This window comes from Trachemys scripta, chromosome 2 (assembly GCF_013100865.1).
Source record: "Trachemys scripta elegans isolate TJP31775 chromosome 2, CAS_Tse_1.0, whole genome shotgun sequence".
Classification (NCBI taxonomy): Eukaryota; Metazoa; Chordata; order Testudines; family Emydidae; genus Trachemys; species Trachemys scripta.
This window is the reverse complement of record NC_048299.1, coordinates 83320123-83341899: the sequence shown is the minus strand read 5'-3', so window position 1 is coordinate 83341899 and position 21777 is coordinate 83320123. Positions and strand designations below refer to the sequence as shown.

At 42.6% G+C, this 21777-nt stretch overlaps 1 protein-coding gene across 1 annotated transcript in view; it reads right to left on the bottom strand.

Annotated features, from left to right (window-relative positions):
- The window catches only part of STAC (SH3 and cysteine rich domain), a 107972-nt gene that overhangs the window by 28099 nt on the left and 58096 nt on the right, over positions 1 to 21777 (bottom strand). The window contains exons 3-5 of the mRNA XM_034761080.1: positions 10714 to 10814; positions 6473 to 6554; positions 2621 to 2736 (exon numbers count right to left, since the gene is read on the bottom strand). Of these exons, the coding sequence (XP_034616971.1) occupies positions 2621 to 2736; positions 6473 to 6554; positions 10714 to 10814 (299 nt within the window). The remainder of the gene's footprint in view (positions 1 to 2620; positions 2737 to 6472; positions 6555 to 10713; positions 10815 to 21777) is intronic.

Sequence of the window (21777 nt, the reverse complement as noted above, 5' to 3'; positions counted from 1 at the left end):
CGAGTCTTTCCACTGACTTCAAATGAGCTTTGGATCAGGCCCTATAGGACAAATATTCTCATTTTGAAATACAAAGCGTCACTTGGAAAGAATTGCTCCATCAAACCCTGAAGGAAAACTGGTGTCATGTTTACATTACCTCAAACAATTTCCCCATATAAACATGGGCTAGAGGGTTACATTTTGAGGGAAGCAGTGACGTGGCAGGTGCTCAGTTTGGAGCATATGCCTACCTTCCATTTATGGTCATTCAAGACACCAGGCTAAACATCACATAGAGGGACATGCAGATTCTAGATGGTATTGTGACATTGGTCTCAATAAGGTCATAAAGGGTGTATTCCTTCCTACCTTGCATCTATTACCCGCTTCACTGCAGCATAAACACAGCTGGCACACTGGGCAAACCAGGTACATCATTCGCAACCTCCACTGTGATTGTAATGAAACAACGGCTCAGGGATGTGGGATGAAAGGGACATGGGATGGAAGGACCAACAGTGAAGAAGTTTAGTTTCTGTATTTCTGTAACTGCTCACCCATTGCTGAGTCAGGATTTAACTGTGAGAAGTTAGGATTTCCCATATCTGTCTCTCCATCTTATGTTTTTCTATATTATCTAAGCACAGACATGTGCTATGTTTAGTCACAATCTGACTCTCTGGGAGACTAGCTCATGACAAACTGGCATTCTATACTTTACACCCACTCCCCATCTTGTTATGATCAAAAGTCCAGGGCAAGCCGACAATGCATTTGTGTTTTCTACGCCTGAGTAATCATTCATAATTTAACATAATGCTTTATTGATTTAGCAGGTAATAATTACATTTGTAGAACTCCTGTTCCAGTATAAATTAAATAAGAGAAAGAAAGAGCTGTAATCACAAACCGTGAAAGGTGTTAAACTGGTTTTGGATTTAAAAAAAGGAGGAAAATTATTAAGTTTCTTTTAAAAGAGAAAACACTGGATGAAGGGCATGTCCTTTACTAACTCCTGTGCAGCTTTCACTTAGGAATTGTAAGTCTCTGGTTTGAATTTCTCTGTGTTTGCCTTTCTGAGTTAAATTAACATCTGTTTAAAAGGCCATCTGTACCATTTAAGGCCCTGATTCAACACAGCAATTAAGCACCTGTTAATGTCCCAGTGAAATAATGGTTTAAGTGCTGTGCTGAACAGGGATGTATTGAAGCACCAGTTTAAAATTAAGCATGTGTTTAAGTGCTGTGCTGAATAGGGGCCTAAATCCTATGAGTGCTTTCTTACAGTGATGGCTTCACTCTAAAGCGGGAGTTCCCTTTTTCAAGTGCAGACAACACCTTAGGCTTAGAGAGATTGTCTGTTGACCACCTTCCTTCTCATTCATGATGGAGGATCACTCCGCCCACCCACATAATGTATTGTTTCCAGCCATCTTTAATGAAATAAGGACCCAATCTAGCGCCATGCGATCAGCCAGGGCTTAAATTCAGCTGGAGCCCTCCGGAGCAGAGCTCCAGTTAGGGGTGGCTCTAGGCACCAGCACACCAAGCGGGTGTGGCAGTCAGGGAGCCTTCGACGGCATGCCTGCGGGAGGTCCGCTGGTCCTGCGGCTTCGGTGGCAATTCGGTGGTAGGTACGCCGAAGCCGCGGGACCGGCGGACCTCCCGCAGGCATGCCGCTGAATCCACGTTACCGGCCGGACCTCCTGCAGGCATGCCGCCAAAAGCCTCCTGACTGCCGTGCTTGGGGTGGCAAAATACATAGAGCCGCTCCTGGGTCCAGTGAATATTTTCAAACCTGTGGGAGCCCTGGCACCTCCCTACAGGGAGAAAGCCCTGAGCCCAAGCGCCTCCCTATGGGGCTAATGCAGAATTTAAGCCCTGCAGCCAACTATTTCTAGACTACTACTTACTACTATCTAGGTCCTGATTTTCAGAGATGCCAATCACCTGCAATTTCCACTGAATTCAGTTAGAGTGGTGGGCATTCAGCACCCCTGAAAAAACAGCCGTCTGCCGCTTCAGTCATGGACTGGCCAACATGCCGAGGAATGGAAATGAGGGGATGTAAGGTGCTACCTTAATGACCCTGCATGGCCTACTCAGATCATGGATCCCAGTGCCACTGGGCTGCTACTCCCTCTCCTGTGCACATGGGCAAAGAGTGGGTAGAGGCAGAATTCGGTACCAGTCCTGCCCCTAGAACAGTGTGACTATGCACTGCTGGCTAGTCACAGCTAATTGCAAGATACCAATGCGTCTTTTAAAGTCGGTGCTGTGCCCGTGCAAGTCACTTTTCAAATTTAAACATTTTTGTTTATTTTCTGTTTTTACTTCCCCTCCTCTCCCTCCCAAATGATTCTGGCCTACGTGGTTTGTTGAAATTTCAGCATTTTCAGATCAAAGTGAAACAGGAATGCTCACCTGTTCAACATCTATTTTTCCTTCTTTTTAAGGTTATTTACAAGATTTTTAAAAACGGAGTTTACAAAAAAGAGTTTATAAGCCCTGTTCTAGTCTGGAATGTATTTTTTTAATAGCCTGAAATGTGGGCTTTCTGATGGAAACTGACAATTATTGTGCATGGATGTGCTGTGATCCTGCAAAAGGAAAAGGGAAGATAAAACACGAGAATTACAGAGTTCCGTTTGGGTGAATCAGATCCACTCCCAGAGCTGCCCCTCTTGGTCTTCTGCGCTAAGGAGGTTCCAAAGCGGAGGGTTTCATACACAGGGTCGACTTTGTTGCCACAGGCTGCAACAGAAGAGGCAAAACAGAGATAAACACGTGAAAGGAAGTACCCACCATTATGTCTCCTTCACTTAGAGACTTAACTGCCCATCCCGTCATTCCACTCATTCTTTGCTCCCCTTCCTATTGACTGACCTCCCCCCCCCCGAATTGTCTCCCATTGCAACTAAAATCACCTCATCTGTGAGAAACTACATGATCTACACCCATTCCCACTGTCCCACAGCCTCTCCCTTTTCCCACTTAGGATAAGTCTATGCTGCAATTGGGATGGCACATGTAGGCATATCCATATTAGCTTTGATTGAGCCAGCTTGCTATAAGTAACAGTGTAGGCATGGTGGCATGGGCTAGCTGCTCGAATTCGTACCTGGGGTCCCAGATGAGACTGTATTTGGGTAGCTAGCCTGTGTCACTAGGTAGACCGGACAGCAAATGTGAAAAATTGGGACGGGGTGGGAGGTAATAGGAGCATATATAAGAAAAAGACGCCAAAATCGGGACTGGCCCTATAAAATCAGGATATCTGGTCACCATATGTGCCACTGCCTGTACCGATGCAACTTCCCTGCTATTTTTAGCAAGCCTGCTTGAGTATGCCGATGTGTGCTGCAATTGCATCATCTATTGCTGTGCATATATATAAGACATACCCTTAGGCCATCGATCTTGCTCATAGACTCCTTTTCTCTGCTATCTTGATCCCTCCAACCCACACACTCTATGACTGGCTCTTACTTCCTTTGCAAGAGAGAGATGGGCCTTATCTCAACATCCAGCAAATTGTGGCCTTTGTTTTGAATGGAAGATATTTAAAATATATGTAAAGGGACAAAAGTCATTAGCAGTTCACGAAGGGAACTGGATCTTCTCATAAGAGCTGAGCTCTACTTTGTGTCTTTGTGGTATTTAAGGACCTAGCTGAAGCAATCTCGGAACCATTACCAATTATCTTCACAAACTCATGGAGAATGAACTGGTTCCAGATGACTGGAGAAGGGAAAACATGCTAATTACTTTAAATGGGGAATGAAGAGGAGCTGGTGAATTATAGACCAGTCAGCCTAACTTCAATACTTGGAAAGGTACTAGAACAATGATTAAATAATCAGTTGGTAAGTACCTAGAGGATAATAGGATGATAAGTAATAGCTAACATGAATTTGTCAGGAATAAATCATGCAAAATCAACCAAATTTCCTTCCCGGACAGGGTTACTGGCCTAGTGGATAAGGGGAAAGCAGTATACATGATATAACTTAATTTTAGTAAGGCCAGTGCCATATGACATTCTCATAAGCAAACTGGGGAAATGCAGTCTAGATGAATTTACTATAAGGTGGGTGCACAACTTGTTGAAATACCATGCTGAAGGAGTCATTATCAGAGGTTCGCTGTCAAACTAAGAGGGTGTATCTAGTGGGATCTCATAGAGGTCAGTCCTGGGTCTGGTATTATTTAGTATTTTCATTAATGGGCAATGGGGTGGCAACTATGCTTATAAAATTTGCAGATGACATCAAGCTGGGAGGGATTGCAAGTACTTTGGAGGACAGAATGATAAATCAAAAGGACCTTGATAAATTGGAGAACTGATCTGAAATCAACAAGATGAAATTCAATAAATACAAATGCCAAGTACTACACTTAGGAAGGAAAAAGCAAATGCACAACTACAAAATTGGAAATAACTGGGATAAAGGATCTCGGGGGTATAGTGGATCACAAATGGAATATGAGCCAACAACGTGATGCACGAGAAAAAGGCAAATATCATTCTTGGCTGTATTAAGAGGAGTGTTGTATGTAGGAGACTCTACTGAGCACTGGTGAGTTCTCAGCTGGAGTACTGTGTCCAATTCTGGGCACAAAACTTTAAGAAAGATGTGGAAAACTTGGAGAGAATTCAGAGGAGAGCAACAAAAATGATAAAACGTTTAGAAAACCTGACCTATGAAGAAAGGTTAAAAAATTGGGCATGTTTAGTTTTGAGAAAATAAAACAGAGGGGGTGGGGGCTGATAACAGTCTTCAAATATGTTAAGGGTTGTTATTAAGAGGTTTGTGATCAATTGTTCTCCATGTCCACTGAAGGTAGGACAAGAAATAATGGGATTAATCTGCAACTAGGGAGGTGTAGGTTAGATATTGGAAAAACTATCTAACTGTAAGCATTGAAACAGGTTACCATGGGAGGTTGTGGAATCCCTACCATTGGAGGTTTTTGCGAATAGGTTGGACAAGCACCTATCACGGATGGTCTAGGTATGCTTGGTCCCACTTCAGAGCAGGGGAATGAACTATATGACCTCTTGAGGTCCCGTCAGCCCTACATAGCTATCGTTTATAAGAACTGAGCACTTCTCCTGTATCTCAAAACAGCAAAAGTTTCAGTCGAGTAAAGAGAAAAATGATGCAAGCTAATGAATATGGGACTCCAATCCTACATTGAGAACCACAGGAGAGGACCCTTGTCCCCAAGCTGAGCCCCAGTTAAGTCAATAAGGTCTGTCCACACAGTTCTCAATGTAGGATCAGGGCCTTACATTTGACTAGCACTCTTCATCCCAAAGCGCATTCAAGAACTGTGGACCTGATCTTCTATCATTAGAAATTTTAAAATCGAGACTGGATGTTTTTCTAAAATGTATGGTTTAGTTCAAAGAGGAATTATATGGGGCAAGTTCTGCAGCTTGTGTTATACAGAAGGTCAGTCTCGTTGATCACAGTTGTTCCTTCTGGCTTTGGAATCTCTGAATGTACGCTCTCACTTACACTGGTGTAAATCAAGGTAAGTCAGTCAAAGACTATAAATTTACAGCAGTGTGATTGAGACTAGATTCAGGTTCTATATAACACATAGCACAACAGAAATGCAGCTTCCTCCGGGGTGAAGGGTGGTAACCAGCTAACCTACATAGCGGGGTGATGAAAGATACTGGGATCGTTAATGTCACAGAGAGCAAGACAAACCTTGTTTTTACAGACGAGCTGCTCAGAATATTTTGAACAGAAACAATTCTCATATTAAAAGGGTCTTTTTTTTTTAAATGGAAATTTACACCCAGCCATTTAATTAAAAAAAAATATTTGATGGAAGCTACAGGCAAAAATATTAGCCCATTGGCTGTTCTCAGACATATTTTTTCATGTTAGTTATTTTCTTGGTTTTCAGTTTTTGCATTGCCAGTTTTGAATGGTCAACTTAATCACCCAGAGGAAGTTTTTCAAAATTGAATATTTTTTGGTTCAAAATTTTCATTTTCAGAATAGGGTGTAACAGAGAGCAAAATCTGGCCCAAGTATCTGAAGAAATAATAACTAAATCAGTAACAATAAAAAGAGAACAGAAAGGAAGGTGAACCAGAGAGAATGGAAGCATAATTCATTCAAGATCCTGATCAGTGTTGAGCATAGTTCACTGTTATTTTAACATACAACTCTTGTGGTGCATCTTCCCAAATCAGGCTTGGCTAGCAGCAATGCACAGGCTCCTCCTACTTTGAGCACAGGCATTGATTTGATCACAGTGAGCATCTTATTTGTGCCTTTGAATCATGTAATATTGAAAATAAAAATAAACACATTTCTTTCGGTTACAGTTTTGAAGGACTACTTCTCTGAGATGGTGGAAGAACACCTGGCCCCTCACTGGCAAAGGAGTTGAAGGGCTGCTGAGAACAAACACCACTTCTGAAAGCATAGTGCAGCCCAAGAGAGATTGAAAGATTAAAACTCACCAATAGGCATCACTTCTTTGATGCAGCCAAACTGTTCATGAATGAGTAGTGGGGAACTGTAGTAACGCCGAAACCCCTTTGGCTGGAGAGAGGAAACATGTGGCGTGTTGAAGCGTGACATGACTGATGTAGCGTCATGGAGCATCAGAAATAATCTCAGCTGTTCTGCTAGCCTGATTTCCCACTAGATAAAGTCTCGAGAGCAGGAACATACTCTCTGTTAGAGACCAGCAATTTACCTCCTTCCCTGCAGGGTGCTGAGAATAGGGGTTTATTTTTTTGCCTGCTGGAAACATCTAATTTCTGTTTCTTAATATTATCTGGAATGATAGCCTTCATTTTCAAACTCTATTTTACCTTCAACCTTACACAAATTTAGTGTTAATAAGTTTAAATTAATTATAGCAGAAATGCTGGATCATAAAATAGAGGTTTTGCAATATTCGATGCTAAGGAAGCTATTGCCACACTATTTAAAGTTTCGGGAATTGCTGATTTTCTTGTGGCTCTCAGTTTGGGTCTTTATTCCATATTGGGGTGACCCACTTTGGAGCCTTAGGAGGTAGAGACACATACCCATAAATATGGCTTTAAGGGTGAATCATCTTTCCTTATACAAAGCCAGAATAAATGGGCTTTGCTCAGCAGTTTTCTCCAGGAATCATCCCTACAGGATGCAACACTGCTCCATAGCCTGTACTACAGTCCATTGGTTGCAGTAGCCTTCAGGGTGGCTCAATCTTTCCCGTCCTATGCAGTGAGGAATCCGGTGGCACCTTAAAGACTAACAGATTTATTTGGGCTTAAGCTTTCGTGGGTAAAAACCCACTTCCTCAGAGGCACAGAGTGAAAATTACAGATACAGGCATAAATATACTGACACATGAAGAGAAAGGAGTTACCTTACAAGTGGAGAACCAGTGTTGAAGGCCAATTCAATCAGGGTGGATGTAGTCCACTCCCAATAATTGATGAGGAGGTGTCAATACCAAGAGAGGGAAAATTGCTTTTGAAGTGAGCCAGCCACTCCCAGTCTCTGTTCAAGTCCAAATTAATGGTGTTAAGTTTGCAAATGAATTGTAGCTCAGCAGTTTCTCTTTGAAGTCTGTTTTTGAAGTTTTTGTTGTTGAAGAATGGTTATTTTTAAATCTGTTAAGAATGTCCAGGGAGATTGAAGTGTTCTCCTACCGGCTTTTGTATGTTACCATTCCTGATGTCTGATTTGTGTCCATTTATGCTTTTACGTAGAGACTATCCAGTTTGGCCAATGTACATGGCAGAGGGGCATTGCTGGCACATGATGGCATATATCACATTAATAGATGTGTGGTGAATGAGCCCCCAACCACATGAGCCTCACCATCAGGGACTCATTCCCCTGCACATCTACTAATGTGATATATGCCACCATGTGCCAGCAATGCCCCTCTGCCAGGTACATAGGCCAAACCGGATAGTCTCTACGTAAAAGCATAAATGGACACAAATCAGACATCAGGAATGGTAACATACAAAAGCCGGTAGGAGAACACTTCAATCTCCCTGGACATTCTATTACAGATTTAAAAGTAGCCATTCTTCAACAAAAAAACCCTTCAAAAACAGACTTCAAAGAGAAACTACTGAGCTACAATTCATTTGCAAACTTAACACCATTAATTTGGGCTTGAATAGGGACTGGGAGTGGCTGGCTCACTACAAAAGCAATTTCCTCTCTCTTGGTATTGACACCTCCTCATCAATTATTGGGAGTGGACCACATCCACCCTGACTGAATTGGCCCTGTCAACACTGGTTCTCCACTTGTAAGGTAACTCCCTTCTCTTCATGTGTCAGTATATTTATGCCTGCATCTGTAATTTTCAATCCATTAATCTGAAAAAGTGGGTTTTTTACCCACGAAAGCTTATGTCCAAATAAATCTGTTAGTCTTTAAGGTGCCACCGGACTCCTTGTTGTTTTTGTGGATACAGACTAACACAGCTACCCCTCTGATACTTGTCTCCTATGCAAGAGTATTTGGCCAGTGAATGTATATAATGATGGATCTATTAGCAATGCCCCCATCCGGCCCTGCCCTAACATCAAATCTCTGTGCTGCCATGCACAGAGCCTATTAGAGCACAGTCTGCAGTGCACAAAGGGAATAGTCTGCCCATGCGTGACCACTCCCTGTAGGTCCTATGCCCTTACAGGTCGAAGGAGCAGGATTTGGGCCTATGTACAAAAGATTTCAAACAAAATAATCACATAGCCCTCAGATGTTCTTTCTAGGGAGATATGGTATAACAGCCAGAGCCATGCCGCTTGTTTAGCGCAGTTCATAACGAATGAAGTACGTTGTTAACTCAGTATTTACCATATCTTGAGATAAGACATTCTCAGCCTAAGGCCAAAGGCTCAGGAATTCACTAGCCTGCAATATGGCTGGGCTGAAAGTAAGCCCCGCCCATTCTGCCCGAGGCCCCGCTCCTTCTGGGGGCCAGAGCCAGCCGCCGTACCGGTAAGAGTTGAATGTTACTTTCACCCCGAATATGGTTGTTACCATGTACACATAGTTTTGATTAGTTATAGCTCATAGCTAATCAGTGCTACCTGCATTAGGCTGCTGTAACCTATTGTACATACAGGCTCGCATCACAACAAGAAGTGTGGAAGCCTCATGACTGGGTGACTTCATTTAACGGTGGCATTTTCCAAATTGCCAGTAAAGAAATGTTTAGGGAGGATGTGTATAGCTACAATATCCAGATGGGTAAAGTTGCAGGGAGTACAACCTGCTCCTATTGTGCTTCCATATAAAGACACAAACGGAGAAGGAATGATGGGGTTGACACTTGTGATGCCTGTGGGGAACAGATGCTAGTGATTTACAGCCTTACTTTCCCAACTACAGGCCAAATTCTGAGTGCCCGTAGGCCTGTAAAACTCCTGACTTAAATGGAATTGTGCCTGCTTCTGACAGTTCTGAATGTGGCCTTTTTTCTTTTGCTCCTGTATAAAAACTAAACCACCACCAACCCAGCTTTAACTGGCAATGTGTATAATGACACAGTCCCCTCTCCTGAAGTCTGAAACAATTAATATGAACTAAATATTCAGCTTACACCAGACCAGCAATTAAATTCTTTAATACCCATCTATTCTTAAGAGCTCAGCTTTCTGCACCAGAAAGACCCAGGCTGCAATTACAATTCTGGTTAAAACACATTCTTTTTTACCTCATGTGTAACTTCCATTCATACTAACAGGAACTACTGTACAAACACATGGAGAGAGCAGGCCCTGCAGGACTATGGGTAGATTTCCTAGCCCCTTTCAAATCAATGACGAAACTTAGATTGACTTCAGAAGGGCTGGGCTTCAACCTATTTGTTCCTAACTTGTGTCTGGTGTAAAGCTTTGATTTCCCTCTTTATCCTTCAAAACTAATGTGTGTGAAATATTTGCAACGAAACTCAAAATGTCTGAAATGTGAACATTTGTCCATTGAGTTGCAAATTCATAATTGGCTGAATTATAATGGGCCTTCTTGTTTTCACTAAGAAAGCATGAAACACAGGAACATAAGAACATTATTACTGCCAGACTGGATCAGACCCAGGGTCCGTCTAGTCCAGTATTCCCTGTCTCCAACAGTGGCTAGTTGAAGATGCTTCAGAGGAAGGGGCAAGATCCCTCCAAAAGCATATGTGGGGTAATCCACCCCTGTTAGTAGGTCTTATCCTGATCTCTAATAGTCAGTGTTTAGCTTAAGCTCTGAAGCATGATATTTATTATCCTTGTAAAGTGTTGGGGTTTTGGGGGGGTTTTTGCAGCTAAATTATAGTTTTCACAAAATTATGAGGGCAGAAACCAGTCAAATGAAATTCACAGGATATTTATCAACAGATTTTCAACTGCTTAAACCAGCCCTAATTTTAACAGTTTTATTAATTCTATGCAGAGAGCCGTACTATATAGCATATTCAATTAAAAAATAACTAATATTTAGATTAATTTGATCCATGTGTAACCATATACCCACATCCCTACAACAGTACAGAAACTGTATGTGTTTCCTCAGCTCTCGAGTCATAATTGCCACAGTCTAAATGAAAGGAACTTGATTCCAGATTAGCTAACACACCAATCGGCTACATTCCGGAGGTAACCCCTAACAGGGCAGAGTTTAGAGAGCTAATGGAGCAAATGCGGGCTGTGTAGCATTGTGTTCAATTTGTACCGAGCAGCTTGCTTACCAGTTTGCCCATGCAACGCTGTTGTCCAATACCGTCTATGCACTTGTGGTGGATGCTCATCTTACAAGCCTTACAACGCAGTCCGTGTTTAGCATTTGTCCCTGTCAAATGCACAGAGATAATTTAGTTAAACAAAATCAATACTTTCCATGCATTTAACAAGTGACCTAAATGCATCACAGAGAAGGTCAGTTTCAGTTTTGTAGGTATTGGTAATAACCTTTTCCCCATTCTTATTTGTGTACAAACTCCCTTTGGCTTTTCTGGGTTTCTCCTGTTTAGGACAGTCTCTCTCAGGCTTCTTCCTGTTTCCCAGGATAATACTGACCTCGGTTATAAATTGGATTATTCTTTGGTTTACCATGATTCCTGTCCATGACCTCATAACCCCATAAATGCTATCACACTGGCCAAATCCAGGAACCTAGTGCCCAGACCAGTGAGGGACTCTAAGCCACAGGCTATGGGAGCTGCTCCACAGAGGCTGCTTTAGTCTAGTGGCTGAAGTTAGGCTTTGTGTCCCAAATGTGCCTCCAAAGAAGTGATGGGTGGTTGTTTGAGGATCTACAAAAAGATGGATCCTATGGCCTGTCCTGGTCAGATTCCAGGGCCCCCAACAGGCCCCCACCTGCCTCTGCAGGCAGAAGCAAGAAGCTACCTCCCCGTGTCTTTGTGCAGTTGCTGGGTACATTTGTTGTCACTAGTCTCCTGATGCATGCAGAGATTTTTCTCTCCATGTGTTTTCTGAGGTGCAAGACTCCCCAAGGGGATGGGGAGTGATGAGGCCATGGCCCCGGCCCTCCTGTGCACTGGGGCAACAGTGCTTGTTGGACATACTGTGGGGAGTATGCAGCACCCCTGAAGGAGCAGAGCAGCAGGCACACTTCGCTTGCATAAAGGGGAACTCCAGGAGGGAAATTTTGCCTTCCTGGCACAATGCTGGGTTCAGCTCTGCACGGCCTGCAACATGGAGCAGCGCCTTATGACGCAATTGAGCCCACTGACTGCAGGGCAGGAAACATCCTCTTCTTTATGTATCCACCCACATCCAGAAACTGTACTTAAGAATTTAATGTGAATCAACAGTTTAATTTTTAGGATAGTATAGAAGAGCTGCAAAAATTTGCTCTGGGCTGAAACTTTGTTTTTCTGGGCCCATACAGATAATTTTTTTTTTAATGGAATGAATACATTGAACTCCTGTTCATTGTTATCTACTCCGATAAATAGACTGTTGTGTGCAAGAGTTGGATTCATTTGCAGCCCGAGCACAACAGAAAAGCTCTGAGATCTTCACATAGTGCGGGAGATATTAGAGCCTAATGGAGGGGAAGAACCGCATAAAGCCGTTAACAGAGAAAACCAATCACTATTTGGATTGAATTTTCAAAAAGACATAAGGGAACTGAGTTGCTAACTTACAAGTCAATGGAAGTTGGTTACCTAACTCCCTTAGGCGCATTTGAAATGCCCACTCCCTAAATGGAACATACATTCACAAGAGGGCACATTTCTGCCAGGGAAGCATAGATCCAGAAACAACAGAATGATTTAGAAGGCGTTTCTATGAGCTAGAGGTCCCTGTGCTTTGAAAAGAGTAAAGAGGACTGAACATCTTGAAGAGAAATTTGTCATAGGCATCTTAGATAGGCAACTTTTCCATAAACTGCAGTTAGGTCTTCAACCTCGCACTTATAAGAGTAGTGAGATGAGCTATAGGACAGTCTGATCAGGCTGGTAAAGATTAAAATCCACGATCACAAAGCCTTTCAAAATGTTATGATTTGTCATTATTATCTGCCGAGCTTAGTACAGTTATTCGGTGGGTGAAGGTTACTGCATTTCTCAAACGTTTCTGCATTTGAAAGTACGCATGTGGAGATTGGTTATTTGGTTAGCTAACCTGGCGTACAAGCTGCTGTAATAAAACCTGAGTGATCATGATTTCCATTGGCTAGACAACTTAACCTAATGAGGTACTGCTGCTGAAGGAAGTACGGCTGGAAAGGATGTCATTAAGAAAATGACAAAGTATTAGCCTCTCCCAGATGTTACTTTCAGTGTCAGTCCTTTCTGAAGTGTCAGATGTCAAGATGGTGATCTTATTGGGATCCAGGAAGTGGGCAGGCAGAGCCCACTGCTAAAGGACTTTGCCCCAGCCTAAGGGGAGGATCCACTGGGCCTGGAAACCAAATGATTCTGGGGGACAACTAATAAAATAACAGGAACAGGAGTGCGGTCAAAGGGTCAAACGAAGGGAACCTGACTGGTATGATGGTGATGGTGGGTACCAGATATAACCACAGGCAGCACTGGGAATTTTATGGAGCGTACAAGTGATCAGATGGGCCAGCCATTTCAATAATGATCACGTCTTAATGTTATGGATCAAATTCTTCCCTGGATCACATACTGTATCTCCACTGGAGTTGAATAAGGCTGAAGTGAATAGGACTGCACAGGGCGTGGGTCAGGATAGAATTAGGTCCAATGTAATGTCTGACAGGGAGAGCATTTTCTGGTATTTGGAGACTGACCAGAGAAGCTGAGGGCTGCAGTTAATCCAGGTGGTTATAAACTGCTAGGTAATGCCCAATCCTGAGATAGTTATTTTTATTAACATCGTATAGGAAAAAATCCTTTTTCCTGTGTAGTAGTTTTTTGAGTACTGTTTGTGTGACTATGGATTTTTTTTAAATTTACACATTGGGCCAATTTCAATCACACATGTACAAACCAATTTTGACTTCCAGCTTGTTTTACTGAGAACAGAATGTTGAGTCACCTTTTCTAGAAGTGAATGACTGGCGTAATCAATACAAAAATAGGACTTTGTCCTCACTATTCTATTAGATTTATTGGGTGGAATAAAAATTTCAAAATGACAAGCTATTGCACTTGCAAGGAATAACTACCATGCAAATTTGATACAGTGTCTACACTGGGTCTGATTTTCCTTTCACTTACATTGTATAAAACCAGAATATCTTTACTTGAGCCTGATTTTCACCAGCGTGACAGGAGAATCAGCCCTCTTGCCTTTATTTTTCATATGGGTTGCTTTGCTAGTCCAGTCATTTTAATATTAATGTTTATTTGAATGTTGGTATTTTAAATGTTTTTCTGATGATAAAAGCCTCGTAATAAAATATGTGATCTTAGACATCTATTGCTTTTATATATAATTATAAACCTAAAAGATGTGCTAAATACATGCACTGTATCTACATACACTCTTTTCAAAACCAGAAGCATTTTCTCTTCAGGAATACGCATCTGTGAGCATTGCCTGCAAACAACTCAACAGAACAAATTATAGAAGGGCAAGCACTTTATATTTTTATTAGTGAGTGTCATTTGTCACCAATAGGTATGTAGGTAACAGCTTGAAAGAGAGGAAAGTTATTTCAGGTGCACATTGGCATATAAAGAGAATCCGTAAATTAAAATGGAATTTCCTTTAGCCACCAAAAACTTCAATTTCTATTTTGCTTTCTTTTCTAACTGCACAATTTATTGTGTGAATTAAGCAATCTGGGAACAATTTTGCACGTGTCTACCAGGCTTCCTTTGTGCAATAGCCGGATTTAGGAAAGAAGAGTTTACTTTGTGTCTAATTGACATTTCATTGTGTGACAAAGCTTTGTTCTTGTCTCAGTGGGTCCCACGCTTTCTGGTGGATTTCGCTAGCCTGAGAGGCTCACTGTGACCCTCCACGTAGCCCTTCTCTCTCTAGAGACAAGGGTCAGAGCCTACTGAGCCATTTTCATCATAAGCCACCGAGGGAGGTGAGGAGAAGCAACCCTCCCTCGCACAGTCTCTGTTGTCTCCCAATCTTAGTGATTAATCAGGGAAGGGGGGGAGCCCGAGCCCACCCTCTACTCCGGGCTCCAGCCCAGGGACCCTAATAGCAGCAGTTATGGTAGCTGACTTTTTGGAAATAGGACGTGTACAATTCCCTGGGCCACTTCCCCACAGCAGCCCCCACTCAGTATTTCCTTCACCGTTACCTCAGGGCCTCCTTCCTTGCACCTGATATGGATTTGTACTGCTTAGTTCTTCCAACAGTGTGGCTTCCTCCTACAGATCTTGACACGCACACCTCACTGACTAAGGCTACGTCTACACTACCTGTCGGACCGGCGGGTAGTGATTGATCTATCAGGGATTGATTTATCGTTTCTAGTGTAGATGCGATAAATCGATCCCCAATCGCTCTGCCGTCGACTCCTGAACTCCACTGTGGAGAGAGGTGGAAGTGGAGTCGACGGAGGAGCGGCAGCAGTCGACCCCGCGCCGTGAGGATGTGAGGTAAGTCGACCTAAGATACGTTGACTTCAGCTACACTATTCCACACTACCCTTTTTTTTTTTTTTTTATCTTTAGAACTCTTTTGGAGCATAATTTTCTTTTTATCCTGACAAGATTATATTTTGCAGATTTCCTGGGCACAATTTGCACCAGCAAATCTGGCATGCACATTTTCATATTGCAGTTCAATTGCAGATGCAAATCAGCCAAGTAGAGAGGCAAGTACTCTGATTTGTATTTCATTTTGCAGGTTGAAAACTGCAAGTACAAATTTGGTGAGCATAATTCACACACACAGAAAGGGAGAGACTCCATCTCGTCCTTTTAAAGAAAATACCCCCTGTGATGCTTTCTTGGGATGCCCAAAACATGAAGTCACTGTGTAACCCCCCTTGCCTCAGCGAGTGAGAGATTTGCTGGTTCTAAACTGAGTGACAGGGAGCTGTCACCCCTCTGGTAGATATCCCAGACAAACTTCTCTGGACTCTGCCAGCCCTTAGTTTGCCTTGCAGGTAGCACTTGGTTCACCCCAGTTCCTGAGCCTGCTAGAAGTGTGTTCCTCTGGAGTTTCTAGCCACTGTCACTGGACACTCACAGAAATTGCCAAGTGTACTATCTCCAAAGAGAAAGTGTAGACACCAAGTTGTTTGATTCAGCTAAGAATTCACACTTTGTTTAATATTACAGCACTGAGATCTACTTATGGTAAAACAAAGAGAAGTGTATTGACAAAGAGAAAATCAAGTGACACAGAGTAAGGACACTGGAAACAGAATTGGTTACAAATAAAACAGGAGTATGATACGTGTCTAACAGATGAAACATAAAACTTTAGCAACCTACAATTGTTTGGCTAAAGCAGTTCTCTAAGCCTTAAAGTTATTCTGTAGAGTTTACTGATTTTCAGTCAAATTAGGATCCAGATTTTCATGATCCCCCCATGCCCTACTAGGAGTCTCCTCAACAAGTGGATAACAAAATGTCTTTTCGCTTTACCTTATATTTCCACAAAACTCATTGTTTTGATCCCAGAGATAAGACAACCCCTGTGCCGTTTGGTCTCCTATGCTGATTTCAACCTGTTTTCCTGTCGACTTAATATGCAATTAGAGCTTCTTTTATGTTGGCTTATCGGCTTACTTTACATTAGAGATTTAGGAAGATAGCTAGATCAACATTCCTGTGTCTGGGAAAAACTTGATCAACGCTGCCTGATTACGTGATTTAAACATACTTTTAGTGCGAACTTGCAACTTCTTGCATGATACCCCTACATACATCTTGCAATGCTTATGATAACCAGTGTGATTTAAGCTTGTATTTGATACCTTACATCCCATTCTTTATAGATGAGATCACTGGTCCTTTTAGTTCAGCCTTCTGCCTCCTGCAGTGCCTAACCTGGTGCTTCAAAGAAAGATAAATTGCACTCCCACCCCATGATGTTCCTGTCCAATTGTACAATGCTGTACGTGAAGGAGAGAAGTTCTCCTTATCCCCCATGCGGGTCGTTTTATGTCTTGCATTCATTCTATATACACCCTTAGAACCATTCTCATGGCTCAGTGTCTTAGTGCATATGGCTCATGTGTCAGAAACTACTCAGGTTCATGAGTCCATCCCTTGAAGAATGAGCAAGGTTCCTCTAGTCCCTCAGCCCTTGGTAAGCTTAAGCACACACACACGCACACACACACACCTCACGGAGCTTTAGTCAGCTGATTAGTTCACATCGAGAGTGATTGCAAGGAATGCTCAGCGTGCCAATTTCTGCCTTTAGCTACTTCCCTGCAGCTTGAGTGAAATCACTGGCATCCAGTGTATAGTTAAACTCTCCCCCCAACTTCCTGTTCTGCATAAACAGCCCGCAGACTCTAGCAGCTGACTAACACATCGCTTAGGGTCAGGTTCTCTCTTACTCTCGGGCAGGAGCACAGGGTCTCCTCTCTCTCCTTGCACCTCCAGGCATTCAACTCACCCCAAAGGGGGTGCAAACTAGGTGGGGCCAGGGTGCCTCTCTACCACGCTGACTCAGCTTGCCAGGGGAAATCAGATTGTGCCATCCTGTCCCTAAAGGGATTGTCCCCTGAACGGCACCATTTGACCCCACAATAGGTACACAGGTTAAAGGAATTGCAATCAAATCTGGGTTTTATCTCTGCCTTACTCTGTGGACTAACTGAAGGTTAGAGGGATATTTTCACCTGCCTCCCCCTGCTCACGTGGATGTGTTTGGAGCACCTGTTTGAAATGAAAGACTCCACCTCTGTGCTTGTTCCCATTAGAATGAACTTTCTGAACAGCAATGGAAGAGGTGAATATTATCCTTCTAAATTCATATCTGAAATGGCCACCTCATGGCCTGGAAGATGCTGCTCCCAACAAAAGTGGAAAAGGCCTATATGTGAGCCTGGCCATCTCTCTGTTGACTTCCTTCTGTCCCTGACCTCTAAATAGCTGACAGTCTGATTGCAGCCTACTATTCATCCCCATCAGCAGATGTTCCACTAAACCAGCCTTAAAGCACAGCTGGAAGTAATCACTGTAAAGTGCTAAATAAAATGTTCTTGCCAGTCAGGATTGTGACAGTAACTTCCATTTAGGAATGATCAGCAATGTAGTAACTACTGTCCTTGCAATTAGACGTCAAATACTTCAGGCGACTTCAAACACAGATATATTGATCTGGGTTTCTAGAGACAGCAATAATACAATTAACCATCTTGTTGGCCTATTTACTATTACATTATAAAAGCTACATTAAAAGAATGTTATCAAAGTTGGAAAGTCAAGCACGTGAAAGTTAGGAAATGCCAGATTTCAGGTTGTCTGTGCAGCCTTAATTCAGCCTCCTATTACATATGCATTATGATACAGTCTTTAATTAAACGATCACATATTACTTTTTCCACATTAAGTGTATAGGATGGACAGTGCTTACTGAATAGATAGCTCTTCAATATTTCTTTTCATCTTCATCACTCAATATGTGGTCCCACACATTATTTATTGCACATTTTCAAAAACTTACTCTTCAGATAGAATTATTAATTTCTTCCAGGGCTTTCCTGTGGTGCACTCATCATGTTATCTTAGTGCTTTACAAACTTTAGTGAATTTCACAACACCCCTGTGAAGTAAAGTGGTATTATCCTTATGTCACACATGGAGAACTGAGGCAGATTATAGTCAACATGTCAGAAAAGTCAACTAATTTCAGGGGCCTAATTTGAGAATAGTAGGGCCTGATTTTTCAGAGGGGTCCAACCAACAAGTCTCCAAGCACTACAAAACCTGGATTCATTCCCAGAGCAATGCTGCATAGCTCTTGCTTTCCTCAGCTCCTAGCCGCCCCTCTCCCTCCCACCCATTCTTGTTCCTATCTCCCCATCTTCTGCCCCCTTTGCTCCTACCCAGTCCCCACTGCAAGCATTTGCTCGTAACTCCCCTCTTTGAGTTCCTAACCCTGTCCTCCATCCTGCATCTCTTTCCCCTGTTCCTGATCCCTCTGCATTCTACTCAGGTGGATTCCTTCTCCTTGCTGTCTGGGTGCCAGCAGGGGGATCACAAGACAGAGAGTCTCCTTGCACTCAGTTCCTGTTCCAGGCACAACAGAGGCTGGGGGCAGAACCTGGAGAGAAAGTCCTTCTCCTAGCTCCTGCTTCTCTCGGATGGAGGATGCTCAGTGCAAATGAAATCTTCAGAGAATTTAGCTGCCAAATTCCAACAAGTCTCTAACCAAGCATGTGCAAACTGAGATTTTTTTCAGAGACTTTTAACTTGGCCAGATTTGGGTGAATTTTCATGTAGATGGAAAAAAGCACATCCCTGACACCAGACGGAGCCCTATGCCACATTTCAAGCTCCAAAGTATGAGGTATTAGATCTTCTCATTAAAATGGTGGTATTTTTTTTAACATGGGCAAAACTACATGCTTTCCCCTTAATACCATTCTTTGAAACAGCAGGATCCTTTTAGCTGAAACTTCCCCAAAACACTCAGCCTGAGGCAGACACCTGGCATGGGAAATGTCAGTGTGAACAATTTAAGTTTGGAAAAGTTATAAGCAACTGGAAACAGGGTCTTATAATGGAAAGTGTTAGGCAGCCTTCACTACCTGTAACATATCTATCAGTTCAGAAAGTGGTTGAAAAGATACCTGCATATAGTATCTCTCTCTCGTGCTCTCTCTTGCACACACATCCTGAGGGAGAATAGTCATTTCACATCTATTAACAGGAAGGCCACTCTGTCTCTCAGTGTATGAAATACAACACCCTTGCAATGTCATTTTGCTGAGGGGAATCAAAGAAACAATCATAGACCATTATATTCCATGTGACTCTTCTGATGAAAACAATACATGAAATTCCATGTCAAAGTTCCAACTAGCTTTTAATAAATTCTTTTAAAATGAGATTATGCATGGTTTCCTGTCTTTCAGTCATTTTTCTCGAGCTCCAGCGACTGCATCAACAAGCTTGGGACTGAAGAATGTAGTTAATACATTTTTTAAGAAGCAGGTAAAGTTTATAATGGCTTGGTAGAAGTACTCCAGAGCTGGAATTTTTAGCACCCATGACAGAAGACAGAACTGAATTGAAAAGAGCACAGCTCCTGTCTAAACACTCAAGTAGATGGCCAGATCTTCACAAGAGCTCAGCAGATTGGGTGCTGAGACCAGATCCTCAGATGTATTTAGGTGCTTAACTCCCATTGAGTCTATGAGAGTTAGAAGCCTAAAGATCTTTAAGGGCCTGGGCTTGCGCCATTTTGAAAATCTGGTCATAGGTGTTACAACTGGAGGTGCTGCAGCATTTATTTTAGGGTTACCATATTTTAATTTTAAAAAAGGAGGACACTCCATGGGGACCTGGCCCCGCCCCAACTCTGCCCCTTCCCACCCCAGCCCCACCCCAAATTTTTAGGATTTGAGGCCCAAAAAGCCGGACATGTCTGGGAAAATCCGGACGTATGGTAACCCTATTTATTTAAACCCTTATTTAGAAGACTAGATGGGAACAGAACATATAACCATAGTTGTTTAACAAGTTTGGGAGAAGAGGCGATATTTGATTAATCCTAGATCTCTGTCCCTGGCCTCTCTCTCAGTCTCTCCTATATGTAACATCCGGACAAACACTGTGCTGCAGGAAAATAACCTGCACCCTAGAGGATGAAAATACATGTCATCAAACAACCTCGTCCCGCCATTGTTTGCTCAGTCAGTAAACTCATGAACAGAACTATCCAGAACAGGATAGCTTGGCTTTTTGTAGCTGTTGTTTTAAGACTGTTATCAGCTTGGGAGCCACTGAGAAAGAGCAAGAGTTTTCCAACCTGAAGAAAGTCAAAAAGAAACATACAATTTAGTATTTGGGAATAGCTGGATTATAAATGGCTAGGCAGAGGTAAATATATTATTATGCCTTGGGTGAGTGTGCGTGAGAGACAGAGAGAGAATTCACTGAGAGTTATTTGGTACAGGAGAATCAGGACCTTGATCAGTTAGAACGAAGGAGAGATGCTAGGAGGTTTTCCATCTTGAACTGGGACCGAGTCTGTGAATAAGAGCCAAGCTCCAGCACAAATATAACTACGCTGTCAAATAATGAAACATGCAACAACTCCTTTTCAGAAGAAACCCGGGCACACACTGCTGTTCTGTGTGAATCTACTGTGCTCATATGCACACGGGGACTCTACAACATGTCACTCAGCTTCAAATGTAGTCGGCTGCTTTCACTGCTCCAGAGGAGGCGTATTTCCTGTTGTTCCTTTCTAACAAAATGGACTTGAAATCTGCCTGGAGGGCAACGCAAGCTACAAATGCCACTTACCTCTCTGCAGCCATTTGTTCTGCCCAGTAAACAAATGCATGGTAATGAATCTTAAACATCATGCAGATTTGACAACAATATAAAAGAATGGTGGCTCTAGTTGTCAAACACTTTATTTTGATAGATTTCAGAGTAGCAGCCGTGTTAGTCTGTATCCGCAAAAAGAACAGGAGTACTTGTGGCACCTTAGAGATTAATGCTCAACTTTATTTTGAGGACTGATACAGGAAGTTTAGCTCCATGACCTCGTGTAATCACATTTTTTCCTTATCTCAATAAGAATGGAAGATGCTCTTGGATAGCTAAAGAAAATAGATCTTGGGCCAAATTTGGCCTTGTTTTAACTAAACCAGCTTCTGTGGCGTTATGCCAGGGTTGAATTTAGCCCCCCTTGCATGGTCTTTATTCAGTGACTGATCAATGTGATATCCAGGCCCTGCATTCCAAAGAAGTGCCCTAAACTGGAAACATTTGGTGTTAGGGCAGAAGACGATAGACAGTCTCTCCTTCCCCATCTGCTCAAGAAATATGCAAAGAACTCGCTGGGGGAAAATGCAATCCATTTGGGGTCCTTGCTTAATTCATTGCTCCAGCCCCCATTTAGCTTGAATCTATCCCTGGGTTGATTAAAAACTCTTTGGCTGAAATAGTGGGTGAAGTAGCCATCATTCCACAACATTTTCTGAGGCCAGCTAGCAAAGTTTAGATTCAACAGGACACAGCTGTGCAGTGTGGTAGAGGTATGTTAGTGGAAGATGATAATTTAGAGATGCTCCCCCGTAAGGGACAGTATTAGGGTTACCATACTTAACAAATAAAAGAAGAGGACCCTCCACGGGGTCCTGGCCCCACCCATTTCCCCACCCCAGCCCCGCCCCAACTCCGCCCCTTCCCCGCCCCAACTCCACCCTA